Source organism: Colletotrichum navitas (assembly GCF_030913465.1).
Source record: "Colletotrichum navitas strain CBS 125086 chromosome Unknown LY79scaffold_24, whole genome shotgun sequence".
NCBI classification, from domain to species: domain Eukaryota; kingdom Fungi; phylum Ascomycota; class Sordariomycetes; order Glomerellales; family Glomerellaceae; genus Colletotrichum; species Colletotrichum navitas.
The window spans coordinates 245709-269722 of NW_026850570.1; the positions used below are offsets into that span (position 1 = coordinate 245709).

General features: G+C 53.5%; 9 protein-coding genes across 9 annotated transcripts; 3 read left to right on the forward strand and 6 right to left on the reverse strand.

Moving 5' to 3' along the window:
• Positions 1–1237: 1237 nt before the first annotated feature.
• On the forward strand, positions 1238–1757 carry LY79DRAFT_669171 (uncharacterized protein; the record flags this gene model as incomplete). Its single annotated transcript, XM_060563607.1, has 2 exons — positions 1238–1587; positions 1640–1757. The coding sequence occupies 2 exons, from the start codon at positions 1238–1240 to the stop codon at positions 1755–1757; spliced, it is 468 nt and encodes a 155-aa protein (XP_060414923.1).
• A 333-nt stretch (positions 1758–2090) lies between these two features.
• On the reverse strand, positions 2091–3581 carry LY79DRAFT_513958 (glutathione-disulfide reductase; the record flags this gene model as incomplete). Its single annotated transcript, XM_060554545.1, has 2 exons — positions 2091–3351; positions 3433–3581. The coding sequence occupies 2 exons, from the start codon at positions 3579–3581 to the stop codon at positions 2091–2093; spliced, it is 1410 nt and encodes a 469-aa protein (XP_060414924.1).
• Positions 3582–5079: 1498 nt separating this feature from the next.
• LY79DRAFT_513972 (RecQ family ATP-dependent DNA helicase) lies at positions 5080–6746 on the reverse strand (the record flags this gene model as incomplete). Its single annotated transcript, XM_060554548.1, has 4 exons — positions 5080–6279; positions 6335–6369; positions 6441–6559; positions 6667–6746. The coding sequence occupies 4 exons, from the start codon at positions 6744–6746 to the stop codon at positions 5080–5082; spliced, it is 1434 nt and encodes a 477-aa protein (XP_060414925.1).
• Positions 6747–10852: 4106 nt separating this feature from the next.
• LY79DRAFT_513853 (RAM signaling pathway protein) lies at positions 10853–13894 on the forward strand (the record flags this gene model as incomplete). Its single annotated transcript, XM_060554535.1, has 3 exons — positions 10853–11244; positions 11307–11418; positions 11474–13894. The coding sequence occupies 3 exons, from the start codon at positions 10853–10855 to the stop codon at positions 13892–13894; spliced, it is 2925 nt and encodes a 974-aa protein (XP_060414926.1).
• A 1228-nt stretch (positions 13895–15122) lies between these two features.
• On the reverse strand, positions 15123–16548 carry LY79DRAFT_514010 (uncharacterized protein; the record flags this gene model as incomplete). The annotated part of the gene is made up of 2 exons (XM_060554552.1): positions 15123–16373; positions 16447–16548. 2 exons carry the CDS (start codon positions 16546–16548, stop codon positions 15123–15125), a joined length of 1353 nt encoding a protein of 450 aa, XP_060414927.1.
• A 61-nt stretch (positions 16549–16609) lies between these two features.
• On the reverse strand, positions 16610–18127 carry LY79DRAFT_551525 (RTA1 like protein). Its single transcript, XM_060557653.1, has 2 exons — positions 17710–18127; positions 16610–17608 (listed from the first exon to the last, which is right to left on the reverse strand). The coding sequence occupies exons 1-2, from the start codon at positions 17894–17896 to the stop codon at positions 16917–16919; spliced, it is 879 nt and encodes a 292-aa protein (XP_060414928.1). The 5' UTR covers positions 17897–18127; the 3' UTR covers positions 16610–16916.
• A 1771-nt stretch (positions 18128–19898) lies between these two features.
• Positions 19899–20961, reverse strand: LY79DRAFT_551528 (uncharacterized protein). The gene is made up of 2 exons (XM_060557654.1): positions 20652–20961; positions 19899–20549 (listed from the first exon to the last, which is right to left on the reverse strand). Exons 1-2 carry the CDS (start codon positions 20882–20884, stop codon positions 20150–20152), a joined length of 633 nt encoding a protein of 210 aa, XP_060414929.1. The 5' UTR covers positions 20885–20961; the 3' UTR covers positions 19899–20149.
• A 160-nt stretch (positions 20962–21121) lies between these two features.
• On the forward strand, positions 21122–22411 carry LY79DRAFT_551530 (uncharacterized protein). Its single transcript, XM_060557655.1, has one exon. The coding sequence runs from the start codon at positions 21448–21450 to the stop codon at positions 22312–22314; it is 867 nt and encodes a 288-aa protein (XP_060414930.1). The 5' UTR covers positions 21122–21447; the 3' UTR covers positions 22315–22411.
• Positions 22412–23814, reverse strand: LY79DRAFT_551532 (3-oxo-5-alpha-steroid 4-dehydrogenase). Its single transcript, XM_060557656.1, has 3 exons — positions 23651–23814; positions 23367–23591; positions 22412–23286 (listed from the first exon to the last, which is right to left on the reverse strand). Exons 1-3 carry the CDS (start codon positions 23685–23687, stop codon positions 22616–22618), a joined length of 933 nt encoding a protein of 310 aa, XP_060414931.1. The 5' UTR covers positions 23688–23814; the 3' UTR covers positions 22412–22615.
• Between the last annotated feature and the right edge of the window lie 200 nt (positions 23815–24014).

Below are 24014 nucleotides of genomic sequence, written 5' to 3' on the forward strand. Positions count from 1 at the left end.
GTTGAAGTCAAAAGACGAGGATCATTAACAAGGTATGGATGGTCTAAGTCGAAATCCAGACGACAAACATTCAATTTATGGAACAGCCTCGATCACCAAAATTGGGTTGCCAGATAAGAACACAACTTGAGGGACGCATGTTCCATACCTCACTGCCCGTAGGCACTCAAGATATTTCAGGGCTGAGAGGTATGATTATATGTGTCAGCAGATATTTGACCCTGGTGAGATAGGGGCGGTGTCAGAAAGTTCCTGCAATGATGGGACGAGAAGAGTGACAAACCGTGGACCGGGAAGTAGGATGCCGCAGCTCTGGTCCCGGCGGTACCCTTATTTTCCCAGGGTCCTCTGGTGCCCATACCGCACAAGCACGAGTGAAATGATTCGTGGGTTGAGAAAGAAAGGAAGAAAAAAGACTTTACGTGGAAGGGGTCTGGACCAGCCGGGTTTTTGTGACTGTGTATGGTTAATATTGTGTACCTGTGCAACCTTAAGAGGGGCCGTCTTGTACTAGTACCTCAGTCTGGAACAACCGGGAAAATGACGACGATGCGAGTGAGATGTTTATCGTGGACGAGACATTTGTTGACACGCCAAGACACCACCGTTCCGTGGAGCTGATGCAGGTGGTTTTATGTAGCAGTTGGAACGGGCCGCCTCGCTCAAACCACAGGAATGGGTTTATACTATAGTGACGGGATGTGACGTCTGGAAAGAGCAGCTCTGTGGTCGTTGGGAAAGAAATCATGGTGTTTTGAAGGTGTTCCAGAGGCAACGAAGTTCTGCCGGCCCCACCCACCCACTTCATCGGCTGCTTCCTTCCCCAGAAACCCGCCTTTCTCGGAGTATTTCCCGACGATCGCCGCCTTCCTCCCACCCCACATGGCTTGCATTGGCCTTGCCGGGAAGGGAAGGAGATTTGGCCAACACACCCCCAGCAAAACCGACTCTGGCCTGCATCCGCAAGGCATCGCCAACTTCAGCAACTCTTCTCCTCATTTTGATTCACCTTGCCTTTGCTTTTCCTAGGATCCATCGAAGAACAATACGAATTGTCCTACTTCTTGAAGCAGTCATTTTCTATTCTTCTCAGTCGTCCTCCTTGTTCCTGTACACCTCCTACAGACATTTGCCTCGTGTTGTTTCCCACCTCTCTCGGCAACACTTCTTTGACTCTTCGAGTTGATACCGTATGCAAGTCAACCAGGACAGCTAGCCACCTTCGCGCCTCGAACAAATGAAGTCCGCAGTCATCGTCGCAGCCTTCATCGGCCTCGTCGGCCTTGCTGCGGCAACCCCTCCCGCCTGTCTTCTCGCCGCCTTGGGCCAGCAAACAAGCCCGGCCGGCGTCGATACTCTCTGCGATGACTTGATGCCAGCCATGCTTGGCAACTTGACCAATGTCTGCCAAAGTGCCGACCGCAAGCCTGCATATGACGCCTATGCATCCATCTGCTCCGAGATTGGCATCAAAGTCGCCGATTTGCCGTTGCCTTCGAACGTCAGTGCTGTGCCTACTTCAACTCTGGGATCTTCTACCAGCAATAGCCCCGACGCGACTTTGACGCCATCGTCCCCAACCACCACGTAAGTTCCGTTCCCTGTGTTGTAGGCAACCCTAACTAATACTATGATCAAGCGGCGATGGCCCTCAGCAGTCGAGGCCCAGCGCAGCAGGTGCCATTGCTCCTCGCGCCTTCCTTTTCCCTGTCCTCGGCCTCTCCGTAACTGGCTTTGCCAATGTGATTTTCTTGTAATGAACATGGTCGCACGGGATTGTGGCAAGCAACCCGTTCTTTGCACTTGTACAACATTCGTGGTCAAACAGCACGCGAAGCCCCAGGCACTCTAAAACCCAAAATCGACAGAGTCGGGATGGAACAGAACACCTGATATGCATTGTGGTTGGAGGATAATGTAATTCAGAAAGAGGCTTGTATTCGACGGCGTCCGGGATACAAAACGGGAGTGGTGTTTCATTCACAATCAGCATAGACGCTTGTGACAGGGTGTGGCATTAAACCTGATATTTTACGAATTGGTATCTTTTCCTCCTCTCTACGCCTTGTCTTGGGGACCTCTATGCAAGTTTATTTCAGGGTCACCAGCTCTTCAGCGCTGGTCGGGTGGATGGCAACGCAGCTGTCAAAGTCCTTCTTCGTGGCGCCCATCTTGACGGCGACACCGAAGCCCTGGAGCATCTCTCCGCTGCCGAGGCCGGCAATGTGAAGACCAACAACCTTTTCTTCGGGGCCCGCGACGACAAGCTTGTAGGCGGTGGGCGCCTTCTCCTCGGGCTCCATCATGGCATAGTACATGGCGGTGAAGTTGGACTTGTAGACCTTGATCTTATCCTTGCCGTACTTCTCGATGGCCTGGGGCTCCGTGAGACCGATGCTGCCGACCTCGGGGTGGGAAAAGACGACGGAGGGGATGTTTGAGTAGTCGAGGTGGGCCGTGGAGTACTCAGGGCCACCAAACAGACGCTCGGCCAAACGACGGCCGGCGGCAATGGCCACAGGGGTCAGCTCGACCTGACCGGTTACGTCACCAAGGGCGTAAATGTTGTCCAGGTTGGTGTTTTGGTACTGATCGACGGGGATGTAACCCTTCTCGTTCAGCTTCAGGCCAATCTCCTCGAGACCAATGCCCTTTGTCGCCGGCGTGCGGCCAATGGCCCAGATGAGGTGGTCGAAGCCGCCCTCGGACGTCTCCTTACCCTCGGCGTCCTTGTAGAAGATGGTGAGCTTGCCCTCGGCGTCCTTCTCGACCTTTGTGGGCTGCGAGCGCTTGTGCAGGTTGACACCCAGGCGCTCGTACTCCTTGGTGACGGTCTCCTGGATCATGGGGTCAAAGTTGCGCAGGAAGGTGTCGTGGCGGATAAAGAGGTGGGTCTCTGTGCCCAGGGCGTTGAACATCCCTGCGAATTCAACGGCGATGTAGCCAGCGCCGACGAGAGCGACCTTCTTGGGCTGCTTGTCGATGTCGAAGAAGCCATCCGAGTTGGTGCCGAGCTCGGATCCGGGGATGGTGGGCGGGATGGTGGGGTTGCCGCCGACGGCGATGAGGATCTTCTTGGCCTTCACGAGAGCCTTGGTGCCGTCGTCGAGAGTGACCTCGGCCTCGTTGCGCGAGGTGAGCTTAGCCCAGCCGTGGAGGTACTCGACCTTATCGTTATTGAGGTTACGTTCGTAGATGCCGTTGAGGCGCTTGATGTAAGCGTCACGCTTCGTTTTGAAGGTGGGCCAGTCGAAGGGGGCCGTCTCGGTGACGGAGAAGCCGTAGGACTTTGCCTGGTGGATCGTCTCCGCGATGGCAGCAGCGTTGAAGGTGACCTTCTTCGGGACGCAGCTATAAGGGGGGAAGCAAACCAGATTAGTTCTCAGTCTCTTTGGTATAATTTCTGGGGTTTACTCGGGTTGATAGACATACCCTACGTTCACGCAGGTTCCTCCCAGCCGCGCGCCTTCGACGATGAGGGCTTTTGCGCCAAACTGTCCGCTGGCCTTGCGCGCTGAGGCCAGACCGCCGCTGCCGCCGCCGATGACGAGGAAATCGGTCTCCTTGGTGATGGGGGCCATGGTGCGCGCTGTCGAGGAGAGCTGTCTCTGTATGGCTGCAAGTCTTGTCGTGGGTGCTGCCGCTCGAGATGCTGCAACGGTGGATGTGCGGTAGAGTGCGGCTTGGAGGGCTTGCATGGAGTGTTGAGGGAATGTGGTGGTCGCGGAGGCGGAGGAAGGCAGGAGCAGTTTTCTAAACTACATATACCATGCGTGTTTGGTGGGGCTGACTGTGGTGACGTCTTGTAAGCTCGAAGATGCGCAATACGAGTAAAGCCTGACAAATGCTAAGCTGTAGGAAGTATAGCACGATGCGGATTCGGTATGGTGGGCTAGCCGGCTACCTAGGGAGGCTGATGTAAGTTTTCTTTCGGGGACTAGAACGCGGGTGCGGATGCGGGCGGTGCTGTCGGCGATTGGAGCTCCTGTAGAATCGGCGTACGGGGGGAGGCGATTTCGGAGGGGAGGTGTGCGTGTGATTAAGTGAGCGAGTCGCGCTGTGCAAGTAATATTGGTAATGGGCAACTGGATAGGTCATCGCCAATCAGCCGTGAAGAAAATATGCCCCTGTACGGAACTCGCTAGAGAATGTCGTGGAACCGGGGATAACTAAGCACCGATGCGTACCTAGGTAGGTAGTGTAGGTAGTGTAGGTACGGATAGTGTAGTGTACATACCTACCTACCTACCTCTAGAATAGGTACGCAGACAGTGGGTAAGCAAAAGTTCCGCCGAATGTGAAATCACACAATGCGGCTATCCGAAGTCGGCCTCTTTGACTTTTTAAAACAATAGTGATTTACATAGAAAAGTAAAGTCATGTGGATTTATACACAGAGAAAAAGCAGCTCTATTCATCTCTATTTTTGCCTACTATTTTGTATGTAGGCGAGGGATATAATAGAGGGTAAGTGTTGTTGAGTTTGATAACTTGCGACGTTGGTTGGGGAATCGGCTAGACTTTTGCTACCCCACTGGACTGCGACAGGGTACTGTGGCCGTTGTCAGACTCTCAATCCCCGGCGGATGGAATGCTGCAAGATAGCTCCATAGGTCATCCCGCTGTCAGATCAACAGCCTTTTGACAAGTTGACGCCAACAGGGAGGGCGGGGATCATTCATCATTGCCTTCCCGCTGTGAGCGAACGGCGGCACCCGGCCCGACGAATGGATTCCAAATCGACAACACCATATCACCCGGCCGAGGCGCCCATGTCGTCGCCGTCGTCTCTCATCGGCCCGTAAGCTACCGGATGCGTCGGTTGGTGGTTGGATACCCGTTAGGGAGCCGAGCACAAGCTTTTCATTCCAAATGTCGCTTTTGAAAGCTTGTCACTTGCGTAATCACTGTGTGGATGCCGCGTTTAACGGTATGACTCCCCAAAATATCCAATTTGGTATGTTCGATGCCGCCAATCCAAAACACCCAACTACTTGGTTTCATTACAAGGCGTCGCGTCTGGGTATCAACAACTGACTGGCGGCAAGTAAGCCCCCTGGCGCATATTTTCTGTTCTCATCAATCATCGTAATAAACTTCGTATCGACCGTACTCGGCCTGCGTGCTAACCCATTCCTCGTCTGCCAGACCTCGCATCATCCGCCTCTGAAGTCCTTGAGCGTCCTTGTGCCAGTCGCAGGCAAAGTCGCATTTCGGCATCTCGCTCTCGCCAAAATATCTGCTAATCTGCGCGTGGCGGCAGGCAGTCGTATTTTCGCAGTATAGCGCAAGCTGTTGCAGGCTTTTTGCCTGCGCCTCCCAGTTTGACCCGTCGCGGTTCCCCTTCCTAATCATGCTCTGTACGCGTTGTAGGTCTTCTCGACTGTAGTACAGAAAGCAAAAACTCGCGTTGCCGTCTCGGCCTGCGCGGCCTGCTTCTTGGTAGTACCCCTCAAACGATTTGGGCAACCGCCAGTGGACAACAAAACGGACATTGTTCTTGTCGATGCCCATGCCAAAGGCCGTGGTGGCCACTATGACATCGTAGCCGGGCTCATTATTCACCCACCGCGTCAAGGTCTGCTCTTTGACCTCTTTGGTAAGCTTCGCGTGGAACGGCCTAGCACCCACACCTTCGTCTCTAAGTGCCGCTGCCAGAGACTCGCACTCGTCCCGCGATATCGTGTATATGATACCAGACACATTGTCGAGCCGCTCCCCGGCGGCTTCCAGCTCGGCTTTGCGCGGACCTGCTTTCCTCCTCTCGTACACACTACGTATCCATGCTAGAAAGTCAGCCAGGCGGTCGTCGTCTTGGTCTTTTGTGTATCTGATTTCAATGTGGAGGTTGGGTCGATAAGCAGTCATGACGAAACTCTTGAGCCTATCGGGCTGCTCCAAAAGGCCCAGGGTCTTCAGCAAGTCTTGGCGAACGGTGGGATTTGCAGTGGCCGTCAGGCACATGATTGGCACGCTCGGGAACGTCTCTCGAAACCATGATAGCCGCTTAAAGTCCTTGCGGAAATCGTGGCCCCATTCCGAGATGCAATGGGCCTCGTCAACTGCGATGCGTGCCAACTCACACTGTTCATGGACCAGCTTGATGCGTCTCCGGAAGGAGTCGCTCGAACACAGCTCTGGTGTCACGTAGAGCAGCCTTATGCGCGGGTGGCCACTGGCAAGGTCTTGGTTGATGCGGTCCCTCTCGGCGATTGGCGTATTGCTGTTCAAGGAGCTGGCATCGATTCCTGCCGATTGAAGCGCTTCAACCTGATTCATCTAGCGGAGCTGTCAGCTGTCGTGCGTGACTGAGGCTGCATGGGTTACCCCTCACCATGAGACTGAGCAGTGGCGAAACGACGATAGTGACTGGTGGAGTGAAATCACGTTAGTCGACGACGATGCGTGCATACGAGCTCGGGGCAGGCCCTGGTACTTACTCCCATGGTCAATGCAGGCTGGAAGCTGGAAGCAAAGACTCTTGCCAAAGGACGTTGCGGCCTGGACGAATACATCGTGGCCGTCGAGGGCAGTAGCAATGATTTCACGCTGATGGGGCCTGAGAGAGATTTGTCAGAATTGTTGCGATGATTGCGGTACAGTGCAAAGGGGGGTGTGGCGAAGGTTGCGACATGTGTCACGAGTGCTGAGTGCGGGTATCTTGACCTGAACGTTGACTTGTTGAACTGGCGTCTGAGGGTATAGTCTATATCAACGCATGAATTGGAGCGTGATAGAGGAGGCATGGTGACGACGAGTATCGGGGGTTGACGAGGACGTCGTAACGAGACAGTGCCCGGTCCGGATGCGTCGTGGTTGGCCAAGCTTTTCGTCGTGCAGGGCTCCGGGGCATAATGTTGCGCTAGACCGAGATGAGGGCCTGGACGTGATGGTGATGGAGCTCAGGTCCGGAGGCGAACCGCCTTACGTTGGGCCTTGAGGGCCTTGAGGGCCTTGGACAGCCGGCCTGTCCGAACGCCTCAGGCTCGGGAGGCGGAGCACGCGAGGGACAACGTCGGTGCGATTTGAGTATTGCCGAATATGCAAAACCGAGCAGGCGGAGTCACCTAGGGTTGGGCGAGTCTAAGATTTTGACAGATCCAGACCGAGAAGTGGCTGTGTGGTACGGAGAGAGGTAGACCGGGTTCATGGAACGAAGCACAGAACCAATCCACGGCTTGCGGCCTGGGCCTGACCAGTGGACCAATGGAGCGAGAACAGAAGGTTGTTTGTTGCCTGCCCTTCAGGTAGGTAGGTAGGCAGGAGACACCTCAGTACCAGAATGTAGGTACCATTGGGAAGCAACTGGCGGCACGTGAGGTCGGCGACGTCGAAAGTCTCTTATTTACTCCTGCTACAAGGGGCAAGACACAGGAAACAGAAACAGGAGGCAGGAGGCAAAGACGGAGGCGCCAAGTCTGAGTGGGTAGCACACGGGGCAAACAATGCAGGTACGTTAGAAGGGTTAAGGGGAGGACTGGGCGGGCGATTCGAGGAAACGTGGTTGCAAAAAGAAGAGACAAAAGAGAAACAGGTGTATAGCCTTTCTCGACCTTTTTGCAGGCGATGCTGACGACGTTTGCGCAACATGTTGCGAACTAGAGAGCGCTGCGAACACAGAAGTGGGTTTTCGCAGCGGCCTGACGGGCGCTAAGCATATGTACAACTGTTTACGCACTCAAGTCAAGCCAGCGGCAAGATCACGGACAGTGCATTGTGCAGCGGGCGTTGCCCAAACCGCGTGAGCCCATCCTACCGAGGTAAGTACTTTGACGGGCTGACCAGGTATTGTGTACGGAGTAGTCAGTTATGAGCGCCGATTTCAGGCATGCATCGCCGTTAGATGGCCAGGCGACGACGATTCGGTGCCCCGCGTCTGCGGCAATCGGCTCGCCTCTGATCCAGGTAGGCTGAATGAAACTCGAAACGAAGACGAAGATCCCGAGGATATATGATAAGTCTCCGTAGATGCACCCGAACATGGATGGGAACCATGCCTCCGTATACCTACTCGTCCGTCGAGTTTTACCCTTTGGATTGATGCCCGTCGAGGGCCCGACAGGCCATTGGAACACGCGGTCCCAGATCTGCAAATTTCTTCCACTCTCGACTCCAATCAGGGGAGAGGGGGTAGAGATACGGAGTACGGAGTACATGTCTACGAATAAAGGCACACTCCTTTTCTTACACGGCACTTTGCCATTGCTTCCTCAGGTGCTGTGGATTAATACGAACTATCCCGACTCTGTAACACCCTAGCAGCGAACTGGATGTGTTCGTCACCGTTGACTTTGAGCTGCTCTGCCACGCCTCGTTCGCAAAGTTCGTCGCACCACAGAAAGCAACTACGTAGGATGAGCGAAGGGGGAAATATACCATGTGTCGATGGCAACGTGAGGCAAGGCAAGGTAGAGAGAAGCGGGGATGATGCAAGATTAAAAACAATGTAGCGTGGGTAGGTCGATTAGAATGCAACGCTGACAAGGTGGTTTTCAAACCTGCGTTTCCCACGGCGCCATGCCTTTGTTTCTGTTTCTGTTTCTCTCTCTCGTTCTCTCTCGCTCTCTTAGTGGCCAGCCTTGGCCCCCCTAGTCGTCACTGGATTAACCCAATCTGGAGTCTGGCTAGCGAGTGGTAAACTACCGTCTGTTATCCCATGTTGCCTATCAGTATCACAGTTATACGAGGCCGCCCGCGTGTCGCGGAGCAGCTGGCTGACTAGAGAAGGCCTTTTGAGTGTTTGGCCCATGTGCGGCTGTGTGGTCACACAATGTCTCATTTCTAACGACTGGCGTCATGTTGGCGCCCAAGTTAAGCATACCGTCATTGAAGGTTCTCGCTGCTGCAAACACAAAAAGGCGGCAAAGGGATAGGAGACGTTGAGTTCTGTCATAGGCGTCGCCAAAAGCTTCCTGCTGCACCTACGAGAGTTGATTAGGTTAGTAGTAGGTTAGATTAGGTTAAGTTAGGGGATACGTATGCTGACCCGTCCTCGGAGACTGAGACTTTTGTGACCGCCGTCGACTGGAGTGAGTCGAGAGTCTGTGTGTGAGAGCGACAACGAGCCGCCATGTGTGTATCGAGGTGCCTTGCATTTCTTGCGGCGCGCTAAAGAGGAGTTTTAGTTTTAGCCTTGAAGCTGTATCCACGCCCCACCTCCACCCCCTCCCCCCCCCGCTTCTTTTACCTTTTTTCCATCCGCTTTCCCTCTTCTCCCCTTTCCTTTCCAATCGCCAGTGCTCAGTGTCCCAGGTTCCAGCCAGTCGCGTACTCTTCCTTTCGCGTGCCGTACGAACGCCTTCTGCTCGTCTTGACGAACCGAATGCAAACAATGATTTTCTTATTGGCCGTATGTCCGAAAAGCACAAGCCCATTGCCAACAATGTCTGTGCAGCACCCCAAAAGTATGCTGTGCCGGTGCCGGTGCCGGTGCCGGGCCGGCTCTTCCTCTTTCGTCGTTCATCAACTTCAGTCAGCAGTTGCCAAAATAGAACACACACACATCCGCCCCCACGACTACACGTCTCGTGTCATGACAGCTTTCAGGTGTCTGGGAAGCGCTTGTAAACTAATATGCAACCAGCTGCAATATTGCAACTAACGCTCTGCAGTCCTATGTGTCCATGCCTACCTACTTACCGACCTACTCCCTAGTGGCTTGCTACTTTTGTACCTACTTGTAGTGTGTCTTGCCGTTTGCTGTACACTACTATGTAGTGTAGTTTAAGACCGGGGCCAGAATCAGAAAAGGCGTCCCACCGGTCCACCCTCGCCCCCTTTCTCGCATCCCTACCGTCTAGGGTAGGCTGGCCGAGATCTGGTCCCTTTTCCGTTGCGTCTCTCACTACCCTTCAAGTCTGTTCCCCTCTGCCCAAGGCGTGCGACTCTCGACAGACGGGGGGCGTGCACATAGCGAAGAGGACAACAGCGAGACGGTCTTGTGTGTCCGTCTCTTGCGGAAGGTCACCTCGAAAAGAATACTCATCCCTTCTTCTCAATCGTCCATCCACCACCTCGGCCGCCGCCCCCCAAAAAGAAGCTCCCGGCTGGAAGATGTCAGTTTCATCGTAGGACAATTCTGACAACATCTCCACTCTTTTTTTCTTTCATTGTTACCCTCTGGCTCGCAGTTCCTCCTGCTTTACTTCCTCCCCCCTTCCCCCCCCTCCAAGTTCTAGGTCCTGTGTGTGTTCTGCCGCCTCTTCTATTTGGCTTCCAGGAAACATCCGGACCCGGCTGGTAAAGGGAAGGAGCAACCCAGCCCCAGCCCCGTGTACCAACAACCTAGAGCCTGTCGGGTTTTCTCTAACAATACCCATTATTCGCGTCTCCGAGTCTCAATCTCTGGCTCAGCAACCCGGCGTGCATTTGAGCTTGACCGCATTTATCTGCAGACTTGTCTCCTTATTGCGCCCGCCTGGCTTGCTGTGTGAGGTGGTGACGGGGCCAACTACTCTTTGAACGTCTGCGTGGCTCCATACAACCATCCATCCATCCACATTCGGTCGCTCCTTCCTCGACTGCCAACCTACCCCCAAACACCACCACCTACTTGTCACGACCCGTTTACGCACTCTCCTCCAACCCATGTCCGCCTCTTCATAATGATCTCGCCTGCCTTGCAGCCCAGCCTGTTCCGTCCCGAAAGTCCATTGGCTTAAATTCTCTGGCTTCCCTACCAATTGTTTGCTGGTCCTGGCCAGCCCACGGCCGAACCACGAGCGGCCAGCGGAAACCCTGAAACGCTGTGTTCGACGCAGACCTTCCCTTCCCCCTCCCTTCGACGACGATCGAAAAATCGCAACCTTCCCCGTCACCCAACCCTCTCTTCGCCTGACGGCGCCAGCCTACCATGGTTGAAAGAATGGAGCGATCAGATAGACCTTCGGGGTCGTCCATGCCTCGCGGCTTGCCCGAGAATCCCGCCCAAGGTCGACGACAACTCCAGAAAGATGTCGCGTTGGGCAACATTCCTCCGCCTCCCCCTCTTCCGCCAATGCCCAAAGACCTCCGAAATCTCTCAAATGCGACCCTCACCGCATCTGCGCCCATGACCTCGGCACAGGTCATTGCTCTTGCTCGTGACGCGATGCAGAGCGCCCTCCACGAGAACGAGTCGCAGGCCGCCGAGGCAAGTGCCGTCAGTACCGAGTTGAAACCGGGCGTCACCATCGACCTGAGTCGCAAGGGCATCCAGAAACTCCCTGACGAGGTCGTTGATATCATTAAAAACGAGTTGGAGCGGTGCGTATACCTCGTTGACCTTTTCTGGTTGCGCAGTCTTTCTAACGTGCTTTGATCTCTAGCCTCGCCCTCTCGCACAACCAAGTCACCTCCTTTCCGACTCGCTTCGCCGAATGCACATCTCTCCGATACCTGAACGTCAGAAACAACCAGATTCGAGAGTTTCCATTGCCGGTCAGTACCCCCCCACACGCAGATAATGCGGAAATGGTCTCTGATATTCTTCCAGCTCTGCGATCTAAAGTCACTCGAGATTCTCGATCTGAGCAAGAACAAACTGCGCACTTTGCCCCCTGACATTGTCAAGCTTGCCTCCTTGAAGGTGTTCTCCGTCCAGAAGAACCGCATCGAGGAGTTGCCAGTGGCCTTGGCCGACATGGTCTCCCTGCAGGTGCTGAAGTTCGACGGCAACCCCATCACGTTCCCGCCTCGTGAGGTCCTGCAGGTGCAGGCAAGTAGCCCCCCGAACGAGGGCTATTTGAAGGAAAGCGAGGTTACGGAGGTGGCCGTTACTGCACACATCAAGCGCTTTCTGAGGCAGCACAGCTTGAATGGCCGTGCGGAATCAGACACGACCGGAGAAGAATCCAGCGAAGGCATGGAAACCCCTCGCATGCCCCCGATCAAGCGCGTCGTCAGTGGCCGTTTTCCAATCAAAGTCAATGGCACTGATGTTCCCGATCTTCGATCTCCAAACCTAATTCGGGCCCCCCCCATTCCAAACCGATCCCATTACCGAGGCTTGTCGCAGCAGAACACAGCTATTCGTCGGCCTGGTGTCATGCCTCTAACCATAGGAAATGTCAATGAGCGCCTTCGGAGCAATTCAGAGACGCTGCTGCAGGCGAACCGTGGAGAGCGTCCCGAATCCCGAGCAAGACGCATGGGCGTTGTAAATCAAAAGGCCACTCAGCTCGGCACCCTGGACGAGACGCAGGCAAACAATCGCTTTAGTCACTATAGAGGCCTGAGCCATGGCTCGGCCATGCAGCCACCGCCGGCCGGCATGTCGGTCAAAAGCCCCAACAGCCCGGCCGAGCCCTTTTTGCAGCGCCCCATCTACGTCCGGCGACTCTCGGTGCTACCCGAGCGAAGACGCGAGTCCAAGGTGTACGATCCCATCCTAGAGGCTGCCAAGGGCATCCTCTATGCTGTCTTCCAGATCCACCCAATGATTCAGATGCTCATGAGCTTGACAAGCGACGGCTCTTCAAAGAGATCTAGCCTTGAGATTGTCTTCTACAACACGAATTCGCACGTGGAGGAGTTGGAGCAGGAAATCCAGAAGCATGATCCTGGCGCTGAGGGATACGAGATGGCTGGACGCGAGAATGAGAACGTTCACCGAGCCTGCCAGACTCTGGTCGGCGCCTACACCCACGTCTGCACTTTACTTGCTGGTAACATCGACTCTTTCATCGACAACGGAGACCCGCGCTACATTCGCACCCTGTTGATGCTTATCTATAACAGCATTATGGAGATCAGATGCACACTTGCTGCGGTCTCGCCTGACGCCGGCCCTGCAAGGCCTACCCCACGAGCCATGACCTTGGGCGATACGGTCAAGCCTCACTCGCGGGAAAACTCCGTTACGCCTACCGCTGAGCGGCTCGGACTGGCCCAGCGGCCCCGACCAGGCCCGATTCTTCATAACCCAAGCAACCTGAGAGTAGCAACGGACGTACCACTCCCCTATATGAATGGGATGAACGGGATGAACGGCGTCGCTTCTAGTCGCACAGCGACACTCGCCTCGGCAACGCCTCGATCCGGAGAGTCTTTCATCTCCGCTTCGTCAGGCGGACGCGGCATATCCGACTTCACAGAAGATGACAGACACTTTGAGAAGATCTTCCTGTCACTTCAGCGATCGTCCGAGCTCGTCATGAGGACTTTGCCCATGTTCCAGAACCACATGTCAGTCCTCGCGAAGAAAGCAATGGGACGTCGCGCTACGGATCACGAAATGGCGTGCTGGAAGGGGCTCATTTCGAGGTGTAGCACCGCGGTACAGCAGACTGAGATGCTGCGCAGCCGCCTTTCGTTGGTCAAGCTCAAAGAACCTGGTATTATGAGTCAACCGGCCTTCAGAAGCTTGATTAGCAACTTTATCGATTCGTGGGCGGAATTCGGCAGCCAGATCCGCTATGCGTTCAACGAAGTCAGTCTTCCGCCCGATACTAGGGTCAGACTTCGGCCTATCCAGCAGGCTATGAAGGAAGCAAGAGATACCATTATCCAGTCGCCCTGGAGCTATCTATTGCGACAGTCTTCGAACCCCAACACCTTCAGCCCCAACGGTGGCCCAGGCTTGGCACCCATGCAACTGCCGATGACGCCCCAAAGCGCGGCTTTGGGACCCGCCGTCCAGGCAACAGTCCCATCTACTCCCCAAAGCGCTTCATTTGCGGCGGCATTCAATGGCAACGTCTTTGAGCGAGCCGATGCCCTTATCAATATGGGCGGACTTTCAATGTCTCGAAATGGTACGATGACAAACAGCTCGGCCGCTAGTTTCACCATGTCTTCCATGTCATCTTACTCGTCCGATGGAGGAGCCATGACACCCTCATCAGTCATAAGTCCTAACGGTTTCGGCCCTGGTCCGGTGCCGTTGCGACTCAACGGTAGCAAAGTTGCCTTCTAGTCGAAGCACAGAGCTACCCCTTGGATTCGACGCACATTCTTGGGCAAAAAGTATGGGCGGGAGTAACCACTTGTGTTTGTTTTTTTGTACTTTTACCGGTGGTCTGCATGACCAGTATACGCATTTTGTCGAGTACCTCATCCCTTCATTCGCGCATAGCATTGGCGTCAAGGTCGGACTTATCTAGGGATTGAAGCCATACACTCATTGAAGTAGCATGTTCCTGGCCGGACATAAGGGTCAAGGAACGCACGTAATGTCATAGTTACGAAGCCAGGCTGATGCTATTTCCATACATACCAAAAAGTGGAAAGACGGGTTCAGTGGAGCAGCTACTACGAGTTCATGTGTCACGGTTACACATCAATTGTCACTGTTAAATGTATACTAGGTTTCTGCCTATTGGCACGTAGGCAAATACAACGAATAGTCTGATACTCCATCTCTTTGTTAAGGGATTCGTCATGGCACAATTGTGTGAGGTGTGGGCAGACATGTGAATTTGATACATCCCAGACTACCGGCTGTACACTTGAAAGTTCGCGATGCATAAAACTGCTCAGTCTGGCGCATATGTCAATTTGATTGTTGCACAGTCCTACCATATGCCCGCCCTGTACTTTGGATTGGTGTGATTAAGGCAGTTAGTTATATGAAGTCTTTTAGTTTGGTCTAGCCCTACTCCTTTTATTGAGGACAAGGGCATGCATATATTCACAAACAACAATACGCAACCAAGAGCAAGGACAGTATGCAATGCATTATCATATTGGTTTGGAAGACTGGTTTTGGCTCTCACGAGTTTCAAAGCGTTGGTGCTTTTCAAACTTGAGAGCATTTCTAGCTCGTATTTAATCTGCACTTATCAGTCAGTACGCATACTGGGTTGAACCTTTCTAGCACATCGCCAACTCAGTGCGCATGCAGTATGATGGGCCTGGTCTATAATGGCACCGAACCTGACTTGGCGGCACAGAGCCTGCTCAGACCACACCGTTGCGGCCCTGCGATTGTAGGCACCGCTATTTTGTGTTCTTCCATTCCTGGGGGCAAGGTCTTTCCCATCTCTAGGAACTGGCTAAACAGGCTAGGAAGTAAAGCCAACGGCCCAAAGCCGATCGTGATTGACTTGTGATGCTAAAGTATAGAACAACTCGAAAAAAATCCTTCTCCTCAGCTCAGTTTTCTATCGCCTCAGGTTGTAGAGAAGTTGTAGGGTTTGTGCTATTTACAAGATCAAACTCTGTCGGTTCCAGTCGGGAGATCGATTGATCCCAACAGCCTCAAGCGGCCAGACCAACCACGGCCTCCAATAACTACCAAGTAACTCGTCAACCACTTCGACAATAGCCTTGCCCCAACCCTCCATGAACCAATAATGATTCAGCCCGTGTATCAGTACGCCGAAGAAAGCAAATAGAATCAGGGCTGGGGGCTGCCGTTGATGCAACAGAGTGAAGTAGGGCTGCGGTGCAAAGTAGATGAAAGCAAGCGGTCCTGACCAGCCCCTGTTACAGCTCCAACCCTTTAGAGTTTTAGAGTCCAATGTATCGAATTGCAAAATGAACATGCGGCATTGCCTCAGAATCCGGAGCGCCTCTTCGTAGACCTCGTCGTCACCGCTGTTCTTCCACGTTTCTCGCATGCGGCAGAGCTGCATGTCCATCTCCTCCGGCGCGGCGCAGTCGGGGTCCAACTCGTACCAGTTCCCAATGTCTATGATTTGGAGCATTCGGCCAGTTTGCAGATGGAGGTGGGTTGGTTCGAGAACGGCCTGGACGCCGCGGAGTATCGGGATCCACTCGGCGCCCAGTACGCGGTCCTTCTGAAGACTGGGTGGGCTGTCCTGAGGGCTGTCGGACAGCTGTTTCGAGATGCCGAAAACGTAGATGACATTGATGAGCGACCATGCGAGCAACGCTTCGCTGTTTTCGACGCTGACGTGGCGGACAACCTCGTGGAACCCCTTGAGGGCTTCCTCATGATGGCGGGTTGCCTCCACAACATACTGGCTGTTCTTCGTGCCCTCAATGTTGGCGAGATGCAACGCAGCCAGGCTCAGAATAGCGTGGGTCACGAAAGGATACTGGAAGCCGATCTGGGGGAAGACGACCTGCCACAAAGAGTCGAGCTCGGAGGTCTTGAAAATATCGACACTCGTGCACACGGTCCAGTGGTGCAGCAACGCCAAATCCTGGATGCTGAAATTGAAGGAAACAGCGACTGACGACGCGGACGCAACGGTATCCGTCCCTGGGGTTGCAGTTACTGTCGCAGGTGTTCCTGCAGCGCTTCGCCCCGGGGGAGAGTAATTCGCGCGTGTGCTGGAGGTGGATTGGGGGCGCGGCGCGCGTCCAACCCGGTCTGCACGAGTGTCGGCTGCTTCGTCGTTGATGGCATACGGTTCTCCGGGCTCGGGATAGTCGCATGAGACCTCACGCCGGATGCAGGCTCCGCATCGCGGCCTCTCTTCGTCGCACTACGGGGTCGTGTCAGTTCAGGGCTCCACGGAGGGCTCCACGGAGGGCTCGTTGACGGGGCTGGCACGGCACCTTAACTCGACGTCTCCGACAGTTGAAGCACCCGGTCCTTGATTTCTGGTGTGGCCTGCGTCGCTTTGCTGGTGTGCGTCTCTCCGACCCCTCTGACGACATGGCTGTCAGAATAGCTCGTTCAGGTTGTTGAACGAGGAGGATGTGAGTCAGGGAGCAACAAGAACGAGATTAAGAACGAAATATTGAGCGAAGAACGAGGAGCGAAGACGAAAAGTGGGACCATGCAAGCTAGAGCCGGTAAGTGGGAATCAAGCCGAGGTCCGTTGCAACCCCGGTGCGACAACCGATAACCGACTTATTTACGTAGCAACCGAACGCCAATCTGGTGATGAACACCCCCATCTATGAGTCTACAATACAATGAAGAAACTCCGTCATTTCCGCTGGCCGCCGATGATTATCCCCCAAATTGTCCCCCAAAACAATGTGTAATAACTCGTACGCGATTTCGCGATTCTCAACCCGCTTCACTTCCGTGCCTCTTCCATCATAAACTCATCCGATCCTGATGTTTCGCGCTCTTCCGTCCCTTTCTTTGACTTCTTGCCCCCAAGGTCTTCGACATACCACACCAAGAAAATAGCCATCACGATGGCCATCAAAAGAGTATCGAATATGTAGAGGAATATTTCGTGCGAGATAAGGTAACCGCCGTTTCCCTGTAGATATTCAACGACTCGGAAGATGCTTCGAATTAGGATGATGCCGCTCGTAATGTAGAGCACATATAAATGCCGCTTCCAGGGTATGGCTGATTCGGAAGTGCTTGTAGGGCTCTTCGCGAGACGGTAGTGGAAGAGGAGAGAGGTCATGACGAAGAATCCAAACACAACTATCTGGACAAAGAGTCCCGCGATAATGCACTTCTCGCCAGTTTCGTAAAGCTCCAGAGTGCCCGCAGCTTGGACGCCCCCGCCTCCCGCCTGTAGCGTGAATGAAATCACGTCCCCAGTGACGAAGATTCGCGTCACCCAGTCGACGGGTATCAACGACAGATGCTCGCCCCTGACTGTTCGAATGAGGCGGCCCAGTATCATGTAAATCGAGGCGGCGTATAGGGCTGGAGCGACGAGGATAAAGATGGCTTGAATACTGAAAGCGCCGACGGAAAGCTTGTCGTAATGGCTGGCTATTCTACTACTGTAACCTATGGTTTGGACTGCGCGCCTTGAAATTAGCTTCAGATGTTTGTACAAGCCCTTACACACATCTTCTCTATCACAAGACGGTTGGCTGCGTTTGATACCAAGAACAACTTACACAAACCACCAATGGTGAACGCGGTAAAATAAAAGGCCCGTGCTCTGTACAGCCGCCAGGTGTGAAGAATTGTGAGGATGGCGAAAACGGCGACACTGACGACCGCAGCAGGCAGTGACGGGGTATACCGATAGAGTTGAAAATCAAAGCTCCCGCTGGAGTCCGGGGTTTGCGCATCCGTTTCCATTTCGGCTATTGACGAGTTTTCGCGAAGATCTAGCGGATGATCCGATAACTAGTAAAAGGACGAAGCTGAGTTTTGATAATATGTACTTGGAGAAGAGCAGGGGAGAGACCGAGAAAGTGTGCTCTTGTGTGTGCTTTTTATTGTTTCCATAGAGGTCAGGCACGTTGTCCTCCTATTCTTATCTATCGTGGGGCGTACACCCAATGTCACCCATTGCAACACTAAACCTGCAGCTAAGAAAATAAGAGTGGCTGAGCCTTATCCCAAGTACGCGTTCAGCAAATTAAAATGCCCGTGTGAGCAAGCTTACGTTTACTGCCCCTCCCTAGACCGATATCTCCACAATTTGTCTCAGCGCTATAAACGAGGAACGAGGAGTGGAAAGCCTCAGTCGACGTTGGTAACTTAAACGAAGAACGAGAAATTGCCCCATATTATCCGTATTTACTACCTCCGGTTCCCTGTTTGTCAGATCTAACGCGTAGTCGTTTGGGACTTCGGCCCCAATTTTGCAGGTCACCTGAAATCCTCCCTAACGCCCCTCGAAGCGTGTATGAGATTTGTTGGCGTTTTAGAGCTTCTCCATCACCTTTTCGCAAACAGCTAATGAATGTATCCCCAAGTTCTGACCGCTGAGTATGGCATGGAGGTTCTCAAGAAGTTTCCCATTTTCTCGGTGGCCTAACTAGTTCGGATTGAACAAAGAACAAAACACGAGCTTTAAGCAGCACAGCTCGTTATTGGGGGTTGACGAGGCACAAGCCTCTGAACCTAACGGAGCAGCTGGTCAACCCGGAAAGGAGATCCACGCAGGGATTGTTCGCAACTGGAAAGGAACTTGATTTGTCGCCTCTTTGGCACACTGCTGGGTTGTCCACATAAAACCTTGCATTGTCGTTGTTCTTGTAGAGAGACGTCTGTTCATTTTGTCTTCTTGTTTCTCGTCCCGATGCGCTTCAATAAAGTTTCACCGTGTTGAGCCTTGACAAAGATTTGCCGACCTGCAAACACACACATTGTCAGATGCTATCGTTGCGAGCCCTCCTATTTTCGCCTATAACCCACTGCGGCCTAGGCCTTTGGCATTCTTGTTCATGTCAGGTTCACTATACCCTGTACAAGCACAGCAGCGTTCTCTCACCCGCTGGCTAATCTGAAGAACGTTAAAAGCAATCCGTCTTTGGCGAACTATGTCTCCTATGGAGTAGTTGACCACTTAACTAGGCAAGGGTATATTCTCTTCCCTGTCCCACCCCAAAGCTTGAGACCTTGTCTAGTTGCTCGATTTCTCGGTAGACTTAAAGATGTGATCAACAAGTAGCGCAAAATCCTTGACCCGGAGCATTTGGATATGTTTCATGGCCTCGTGTCGATTAACTCAATGTAGACTCCGTTCATGTCCTGGTGGCCCCCAGCCCTCGACCTTGTATCGGTAAAAGCTCCCTCGGGCAGACTTACCTTTTCACTGCGGGGAATCCTACCATGTCACATCCATATACTAACCCTTAGTTTCCAAGAGATATTTATGGGGTTTTCTTTCACGACATGACTCAGCACTACCCACCGGAGGACTGAGTTCGGTTCCTTGCCGCAGGCCTTCCGCCAGCCTACGTCAGATTCGGAAGCATTGTCCTAGATAACCGAGTATATGGTTGGTATTAATCTGAGCGCAATCACGAAGGCGGGGGTGTGGGCCATCGTTTCTTGAGGCTCGTCAGACTTAAAAGCAATTCTGTATACCGGATCGGTGACTGCCCTCATGAGTGGTTATTTCAACATGTAGCAGCTGTGGTGCACCAGGAAGCACGCGGAGGGGCAATCGTTAACCAACGGTGCCAGAGAAGGTCCTTGCCTTCTTCAACCGACCGATTTGTAACCCCAGTTACACTATGGACAAAGCCATGCTCGTTGCTTTGACAACCGATCCTTTCGAAGTTATGTTGAGTGTTTCATGCTAGCAGTTACCTAGTCCAAGTATTCACTTGCAGACTTCGCCTTTGGTAGAAATATGATGTCCTTCAGGTCGGGAAAGCAAGGAGATTGAGCTCTGGAGTAACATTGATGCATGGATTATCTTCCAACTTGGAGTTTCAAGACTTCCACAGGATTCAGTGACGATGCATTTTCTGATTTATAAACAGGAATACGAAAGTATCTTGTCTATTGCTCAAAACATGATCTGCAGGTTCAACATCGTCCAGGCAACATAAGGACGGTATTCCCTGTATCTTCATCACCTTCAGGTACGGTACCTCAAGAAGCAGGCGCAGCGGGCGCCTCGAACTTGACGAACAGGTCGCGCTGCGTGTCGAGATAATCAAACGCAGTAAGAGGCACACCCAAGTGACGGAGAATGCAATACGCGGAGCTGAGGTGGAAGTGGAAGTTGGGGCAGGCATACTGAACAATATACGAGTAGCCCGTGAAGCGGAATGTGCCCATTGACTTAGTTTCCATGAGAATGTCAGCGTTTTCTTTCCCGTCCATGGAGGATGGGTCGATCCTAGATAGGATGGATATCGTGGCGTCTACGCGAGATTGGAGCTGCGGGAAAGTGGTCTCGGTGTCGGGGAAGCAGGTGTCTTCCTGTAGAGCGAGGCGAGTGGCAATGAATTTTGCCGTGTTCGAAACGGACTGAACTTGGTAGTCAAGGCTATTAAATGTTATTCGGGTCATTCTGCTATAAAAAAAAAAGAAGAAAAAAGTCTGGAGGTGGATGGGTTCAGCAGGGAAGGGGGAAGGGGACGAGACAGACCTGCGCATGTCTTCGATGAGTCTGAACTTAATCATCTCTTCTGGGTTAAGGTTCTTGGCGGCGCAATGCTTCTCGGCCTTGGTAAGAATAACCTTGAGATTACCTAGGTATTTGACCATCATGGGAATGGAAGCATGGTAGAGGGAGACCATCTTGACGATGTTTTTGAAAGGCTGACTTGCTACAGGCTTGTGAAGAGGCGATATGAGTGAAAAACAGGTGTGAAAATCCATGAGCGACAGAAAATATCCCTTCTATTTATATGTCAAGAACTGCGTAATTTCAGTCTTCGCTGCTTGCTGATTCTGGCCAACTTGTCTACAAGGCCTTCAATGAGTAACCTCCAGATCAGAGACTCAAGCGCTGACGTGAGAAAATTTACGAGAAAAGGCCTTGCTTTGAAATGCATTTCTTACTCACGCTATTTGCCCGCAAGATTCGAAGTCCGTCTGTGACATTCAGCTCGGCGGGGTGAAGGACGCCGTGGAATCGGCGGCGGATGCTCAGCGCTCCAACTCCGGGACCGATCGGCCCCACTACCCCGCCATTTTCATGCGGGGACGGATTAGCCGTCCCCGTCGCATGCTCTGATTCGCCGTCACCACGACTTACCCGATCAAGATAGGGCTGCGATCGCGTTAGGTCGCATGCCCAAACCCCTCGTCCTACCTACTCGCCACCCTTGCGAATCTCTCGTGGATCCTGTCAGCTGGCTGCTTCCCTCCAAGCCTCGTCCCCTTCAAAGCGCCCTTGACGGGTTTTCGTGCGCGCGCTCTCTCCAGAAGCCACTAGCATCATGTTCGCTGGGCAGTTCTCCTCGTCAGCGGGGAGGAATCCTCCGCGTGCGCCGTCGTCGACCACAACGACGACGACGACGACGACGACGACGACTGCATCCGCTTCTCAGCATCTCAGCGCCTCCAGCGCGACGCGCGGCCAGCACTCCAAATCGTCCAACACATCCATATCCGGGGTGCCGCAGGCCCCAAACATCGCCCAGCATGCCCCAGCTGCACCCCCATCATCGGCCTCACCACCTCAACTGCATCAGACCCTTCCCAGCGAGGATCAGGAGCGCCACGTCTCGGAAGCGCGCGCAGCCGTCGTCGCATCCATTGGAAACATGCTCGACGGCGAGCTGCAGACGCGCGCCCGCATGCTGCACTCTGGCGCCGCGGCGCTGGACAAGCAGGAGCGGGATGTCATGAATGCGACGGAGGCGCTGCGCAAGGAAAACGACAAACTGGCGCGGTTCGCAGGGGACGCGGCACGTCGGGTCAAGGAGCTAGGCAACGTGCAGAACTGGGCCGAGGTGCTCGAGAGGGACTTCCTGGTGCTCGAGGAGACGTTTCGGCTGGTGAGAGAGGGGAGCTGCGGGAGCGACTGCGAGAGCTGCGGGAGTGGTAGTTGGAGTGGAAGCGGGAGCTGGAGCGGGAGCGAGGTCGGTGACGGTGAGAGGGATGTGAGGATGGGGGAGGAGAATGGTGGTAAGGGTTTGGATAAGGGGAAGATGAAGTTGGGTCAGGATGGGTTTGATGCCGAGGCGATGGAGGTCGATGGGGACCATGGGGACTGCTCGGAGAGTATGACTGAAGCCGAGTCAAGCGAAGGCACTGAGGGGCGGGCGAAGGGGTCAGAGACGACGTCGATTTCAACCTTTTGATTCATGAATATCTGGGAAGCACACAATACCTCTTAACAACTAGACGATGATTACGACGCTTCACGACTGGATTGAACTCGCACTGTAATAAGGAATCTATGGTTTTAAATATTTGAACCTAATTTTTTTACGCCTTTCCTGACTTGAAAACCCCTTCCGTTAGGTTCTTTTGTAACACAATTTCCAGTAGCCCGGCTTACCATGGTATCCCCTCGTAAGCGTCAAGCAATGCAAAGAAACAGTTGCAGGTGCGAGCCACAAACTCACGCAAGCGCAAAGTCCAGTCAGCACACGCGCGCATCTAGAAGATGCCGGGCAGCAGGACAAACTTCTTCTTCTTGTATGTCTCGGGAAATTCCTTGCGGTAGGCGCGCTCCTTGCCTTTGGCCCACTGAGCCATCTGGGCGGCGCCGATAGTGATGAAAAGTGCGACAGCCCAGCTGCGACTCGTGATAATGATGCCAATCCACGCGATGATCTCGAACATGTAGTTGGGGCAAGTAACGAGGGAGAAACCATAGCCGCGGGGAATCTGGCGTTCGGTGCCGCCGCGAGAGCGCAGGCTGGCGAGGTTGAGATGAACGATGGCGTTGGAGGCTTCGCCGAAAAGGAAGATGATGGTGCCAAGAACGTCAACGGCATCGTTGCGGGCGAGGGCCGTGGGCGAGCTGGGCGAATAGACGTGCCAGGCGCTGAGAAGGCCGGCGAAGGCCCAGTAGAAAAATGAGTTTTTGAAGATGTTGCGCATGGGCATCGTGTTGGCTGAGAACTTGTGGACGAAGAGCGTCTCATACTCGCGCTTGATGAAGTGGCCGAGGAACATGGCGAGGGTAAGAAGCTGGGTCGGAGACATGGGCTTCTTGGCGCCTGGGCCCGAGTAGATGTAAGGGCGCAGGCCAGAGAAAGCGAGGTGGATAAGAATGGGACCGAGGTACTCAATCACGAAGACGGTGCTCCATGCCATTTGGGGGCCTGGGTTGCGATGTTAGTTAGGAAACACATAATTTCTCCTTGGCGAATGGGTCGTTCGGATCCGAGGGATTACAACGTACCGAGGTCCTTGACCAACACCTGTCCGGCGGACATAACAGCCGTCTCAGAGCTGATCGGCGCCTTGCGATCCTTCAGCGTCTTCTGGGTAGAAGGATCGAACAGGCCGACACGGTTGAAGTCGCTGATGCCGGCCTGGCGAGCAACCATATGCTTGATCTCTTCGACTGTAGCATCGGCGGAGACCTCGATCGACTCGGGGAGCTTCTTGATTGGTTGCTTCGGTGCTGTTGGCACTTGTGTAAGCAATTTCCTCTAGGATCTGGGGTGGCCAATAGCTGCTTACAGCGGTTGCTCAGTTTGAGCGTGATTTTGGCGGCCATTTTGGTGAAATATTTGTCCTGAAGCGAAATGGAGTGTGTCCGGTGCGAAATTCGAGCTGCGCTAACGTGGCCGAGCTTGTACTTGGCCGTTTCTAAGGAGCTTGAGGGAAGGGCTTTAACGTGCTGGGTTTTAGAGTAGTTGTTGAGAAGCTACTGCACGGTCGGATGTGGGTCTGCCATGCGATGACATGTTAATATTGCATAAATGCATATTCCACTATTTTGATACATCGTTGCATTTAATCTCTTAACCGGCTAGGTCAACTAACATCATCTGTCACCACCAGCCTTATCAAGCTCAGTGGTCCTTAGCTTGCAGAAATGATT

Excerpts from the sequence above, each read along its gene's own strand:
- LY79DRAFT_551525 (XM_060557653.1), bottom strand. The coding sequence starts at position 17,896 with ATGGAAACGGATGCGCAAACCCCGGACTCCAGCGGGAGCTTTGATTTT. Across the intron at positions 17,609-17,709 it reads GTTCACCATTGGTGGTTTGT|TCCAAACCATAGGTTACAGT; the intron begins GTAAGTTGTTCT and ends CAAGGCGCGCAG.
- LY79DRAFT_551530 (XM_060557655.1), top strand. The coding sequence starts at position 21,448 with ATGTTCGCTGGGCAGTTCTCCTCGTCAGCGGGGAGGAATCCTCCGCGT.
- LY79DRAFT_551528 (XM_060557654.1), bottom strand. The coding sequence starts at position 20,884 with ATGGATTTTCACACCTGTTTTTCACTCATATCGCCTCTTCACAAGCCT. Across the intron at positions 20,550-20,651 it reads CTCATCGAAGACATGCGCAG|CCTTGACTACCAAGTTCAGT; the intron begins GTCTGTCTCGTC and ends AACATTTAATAG.
- LY79DRAFT_551532 (XM_060557656.1), bottom strand. The coding sequence starts at position 23,687 with ATGGCCGCCAAAATCACGCTCAAACTGAGCAACCGCT. Across the intron at positions 23,592-23,650 it reads GCTCAAACTGAGCAACCGCT|CACCGAAGCAACCAATCAAG; the intron begins GTAAGCAGCTAT and ends AAGTGCCAACAG. Across the intron at positions 23,287-23,366 it reads GGTGTTGGTCAAGGACCTCG|GCCCCCAAATGGCATGGAGC; the intron begins GTACGTTGTAAT and ends ATCGCAACCCAG.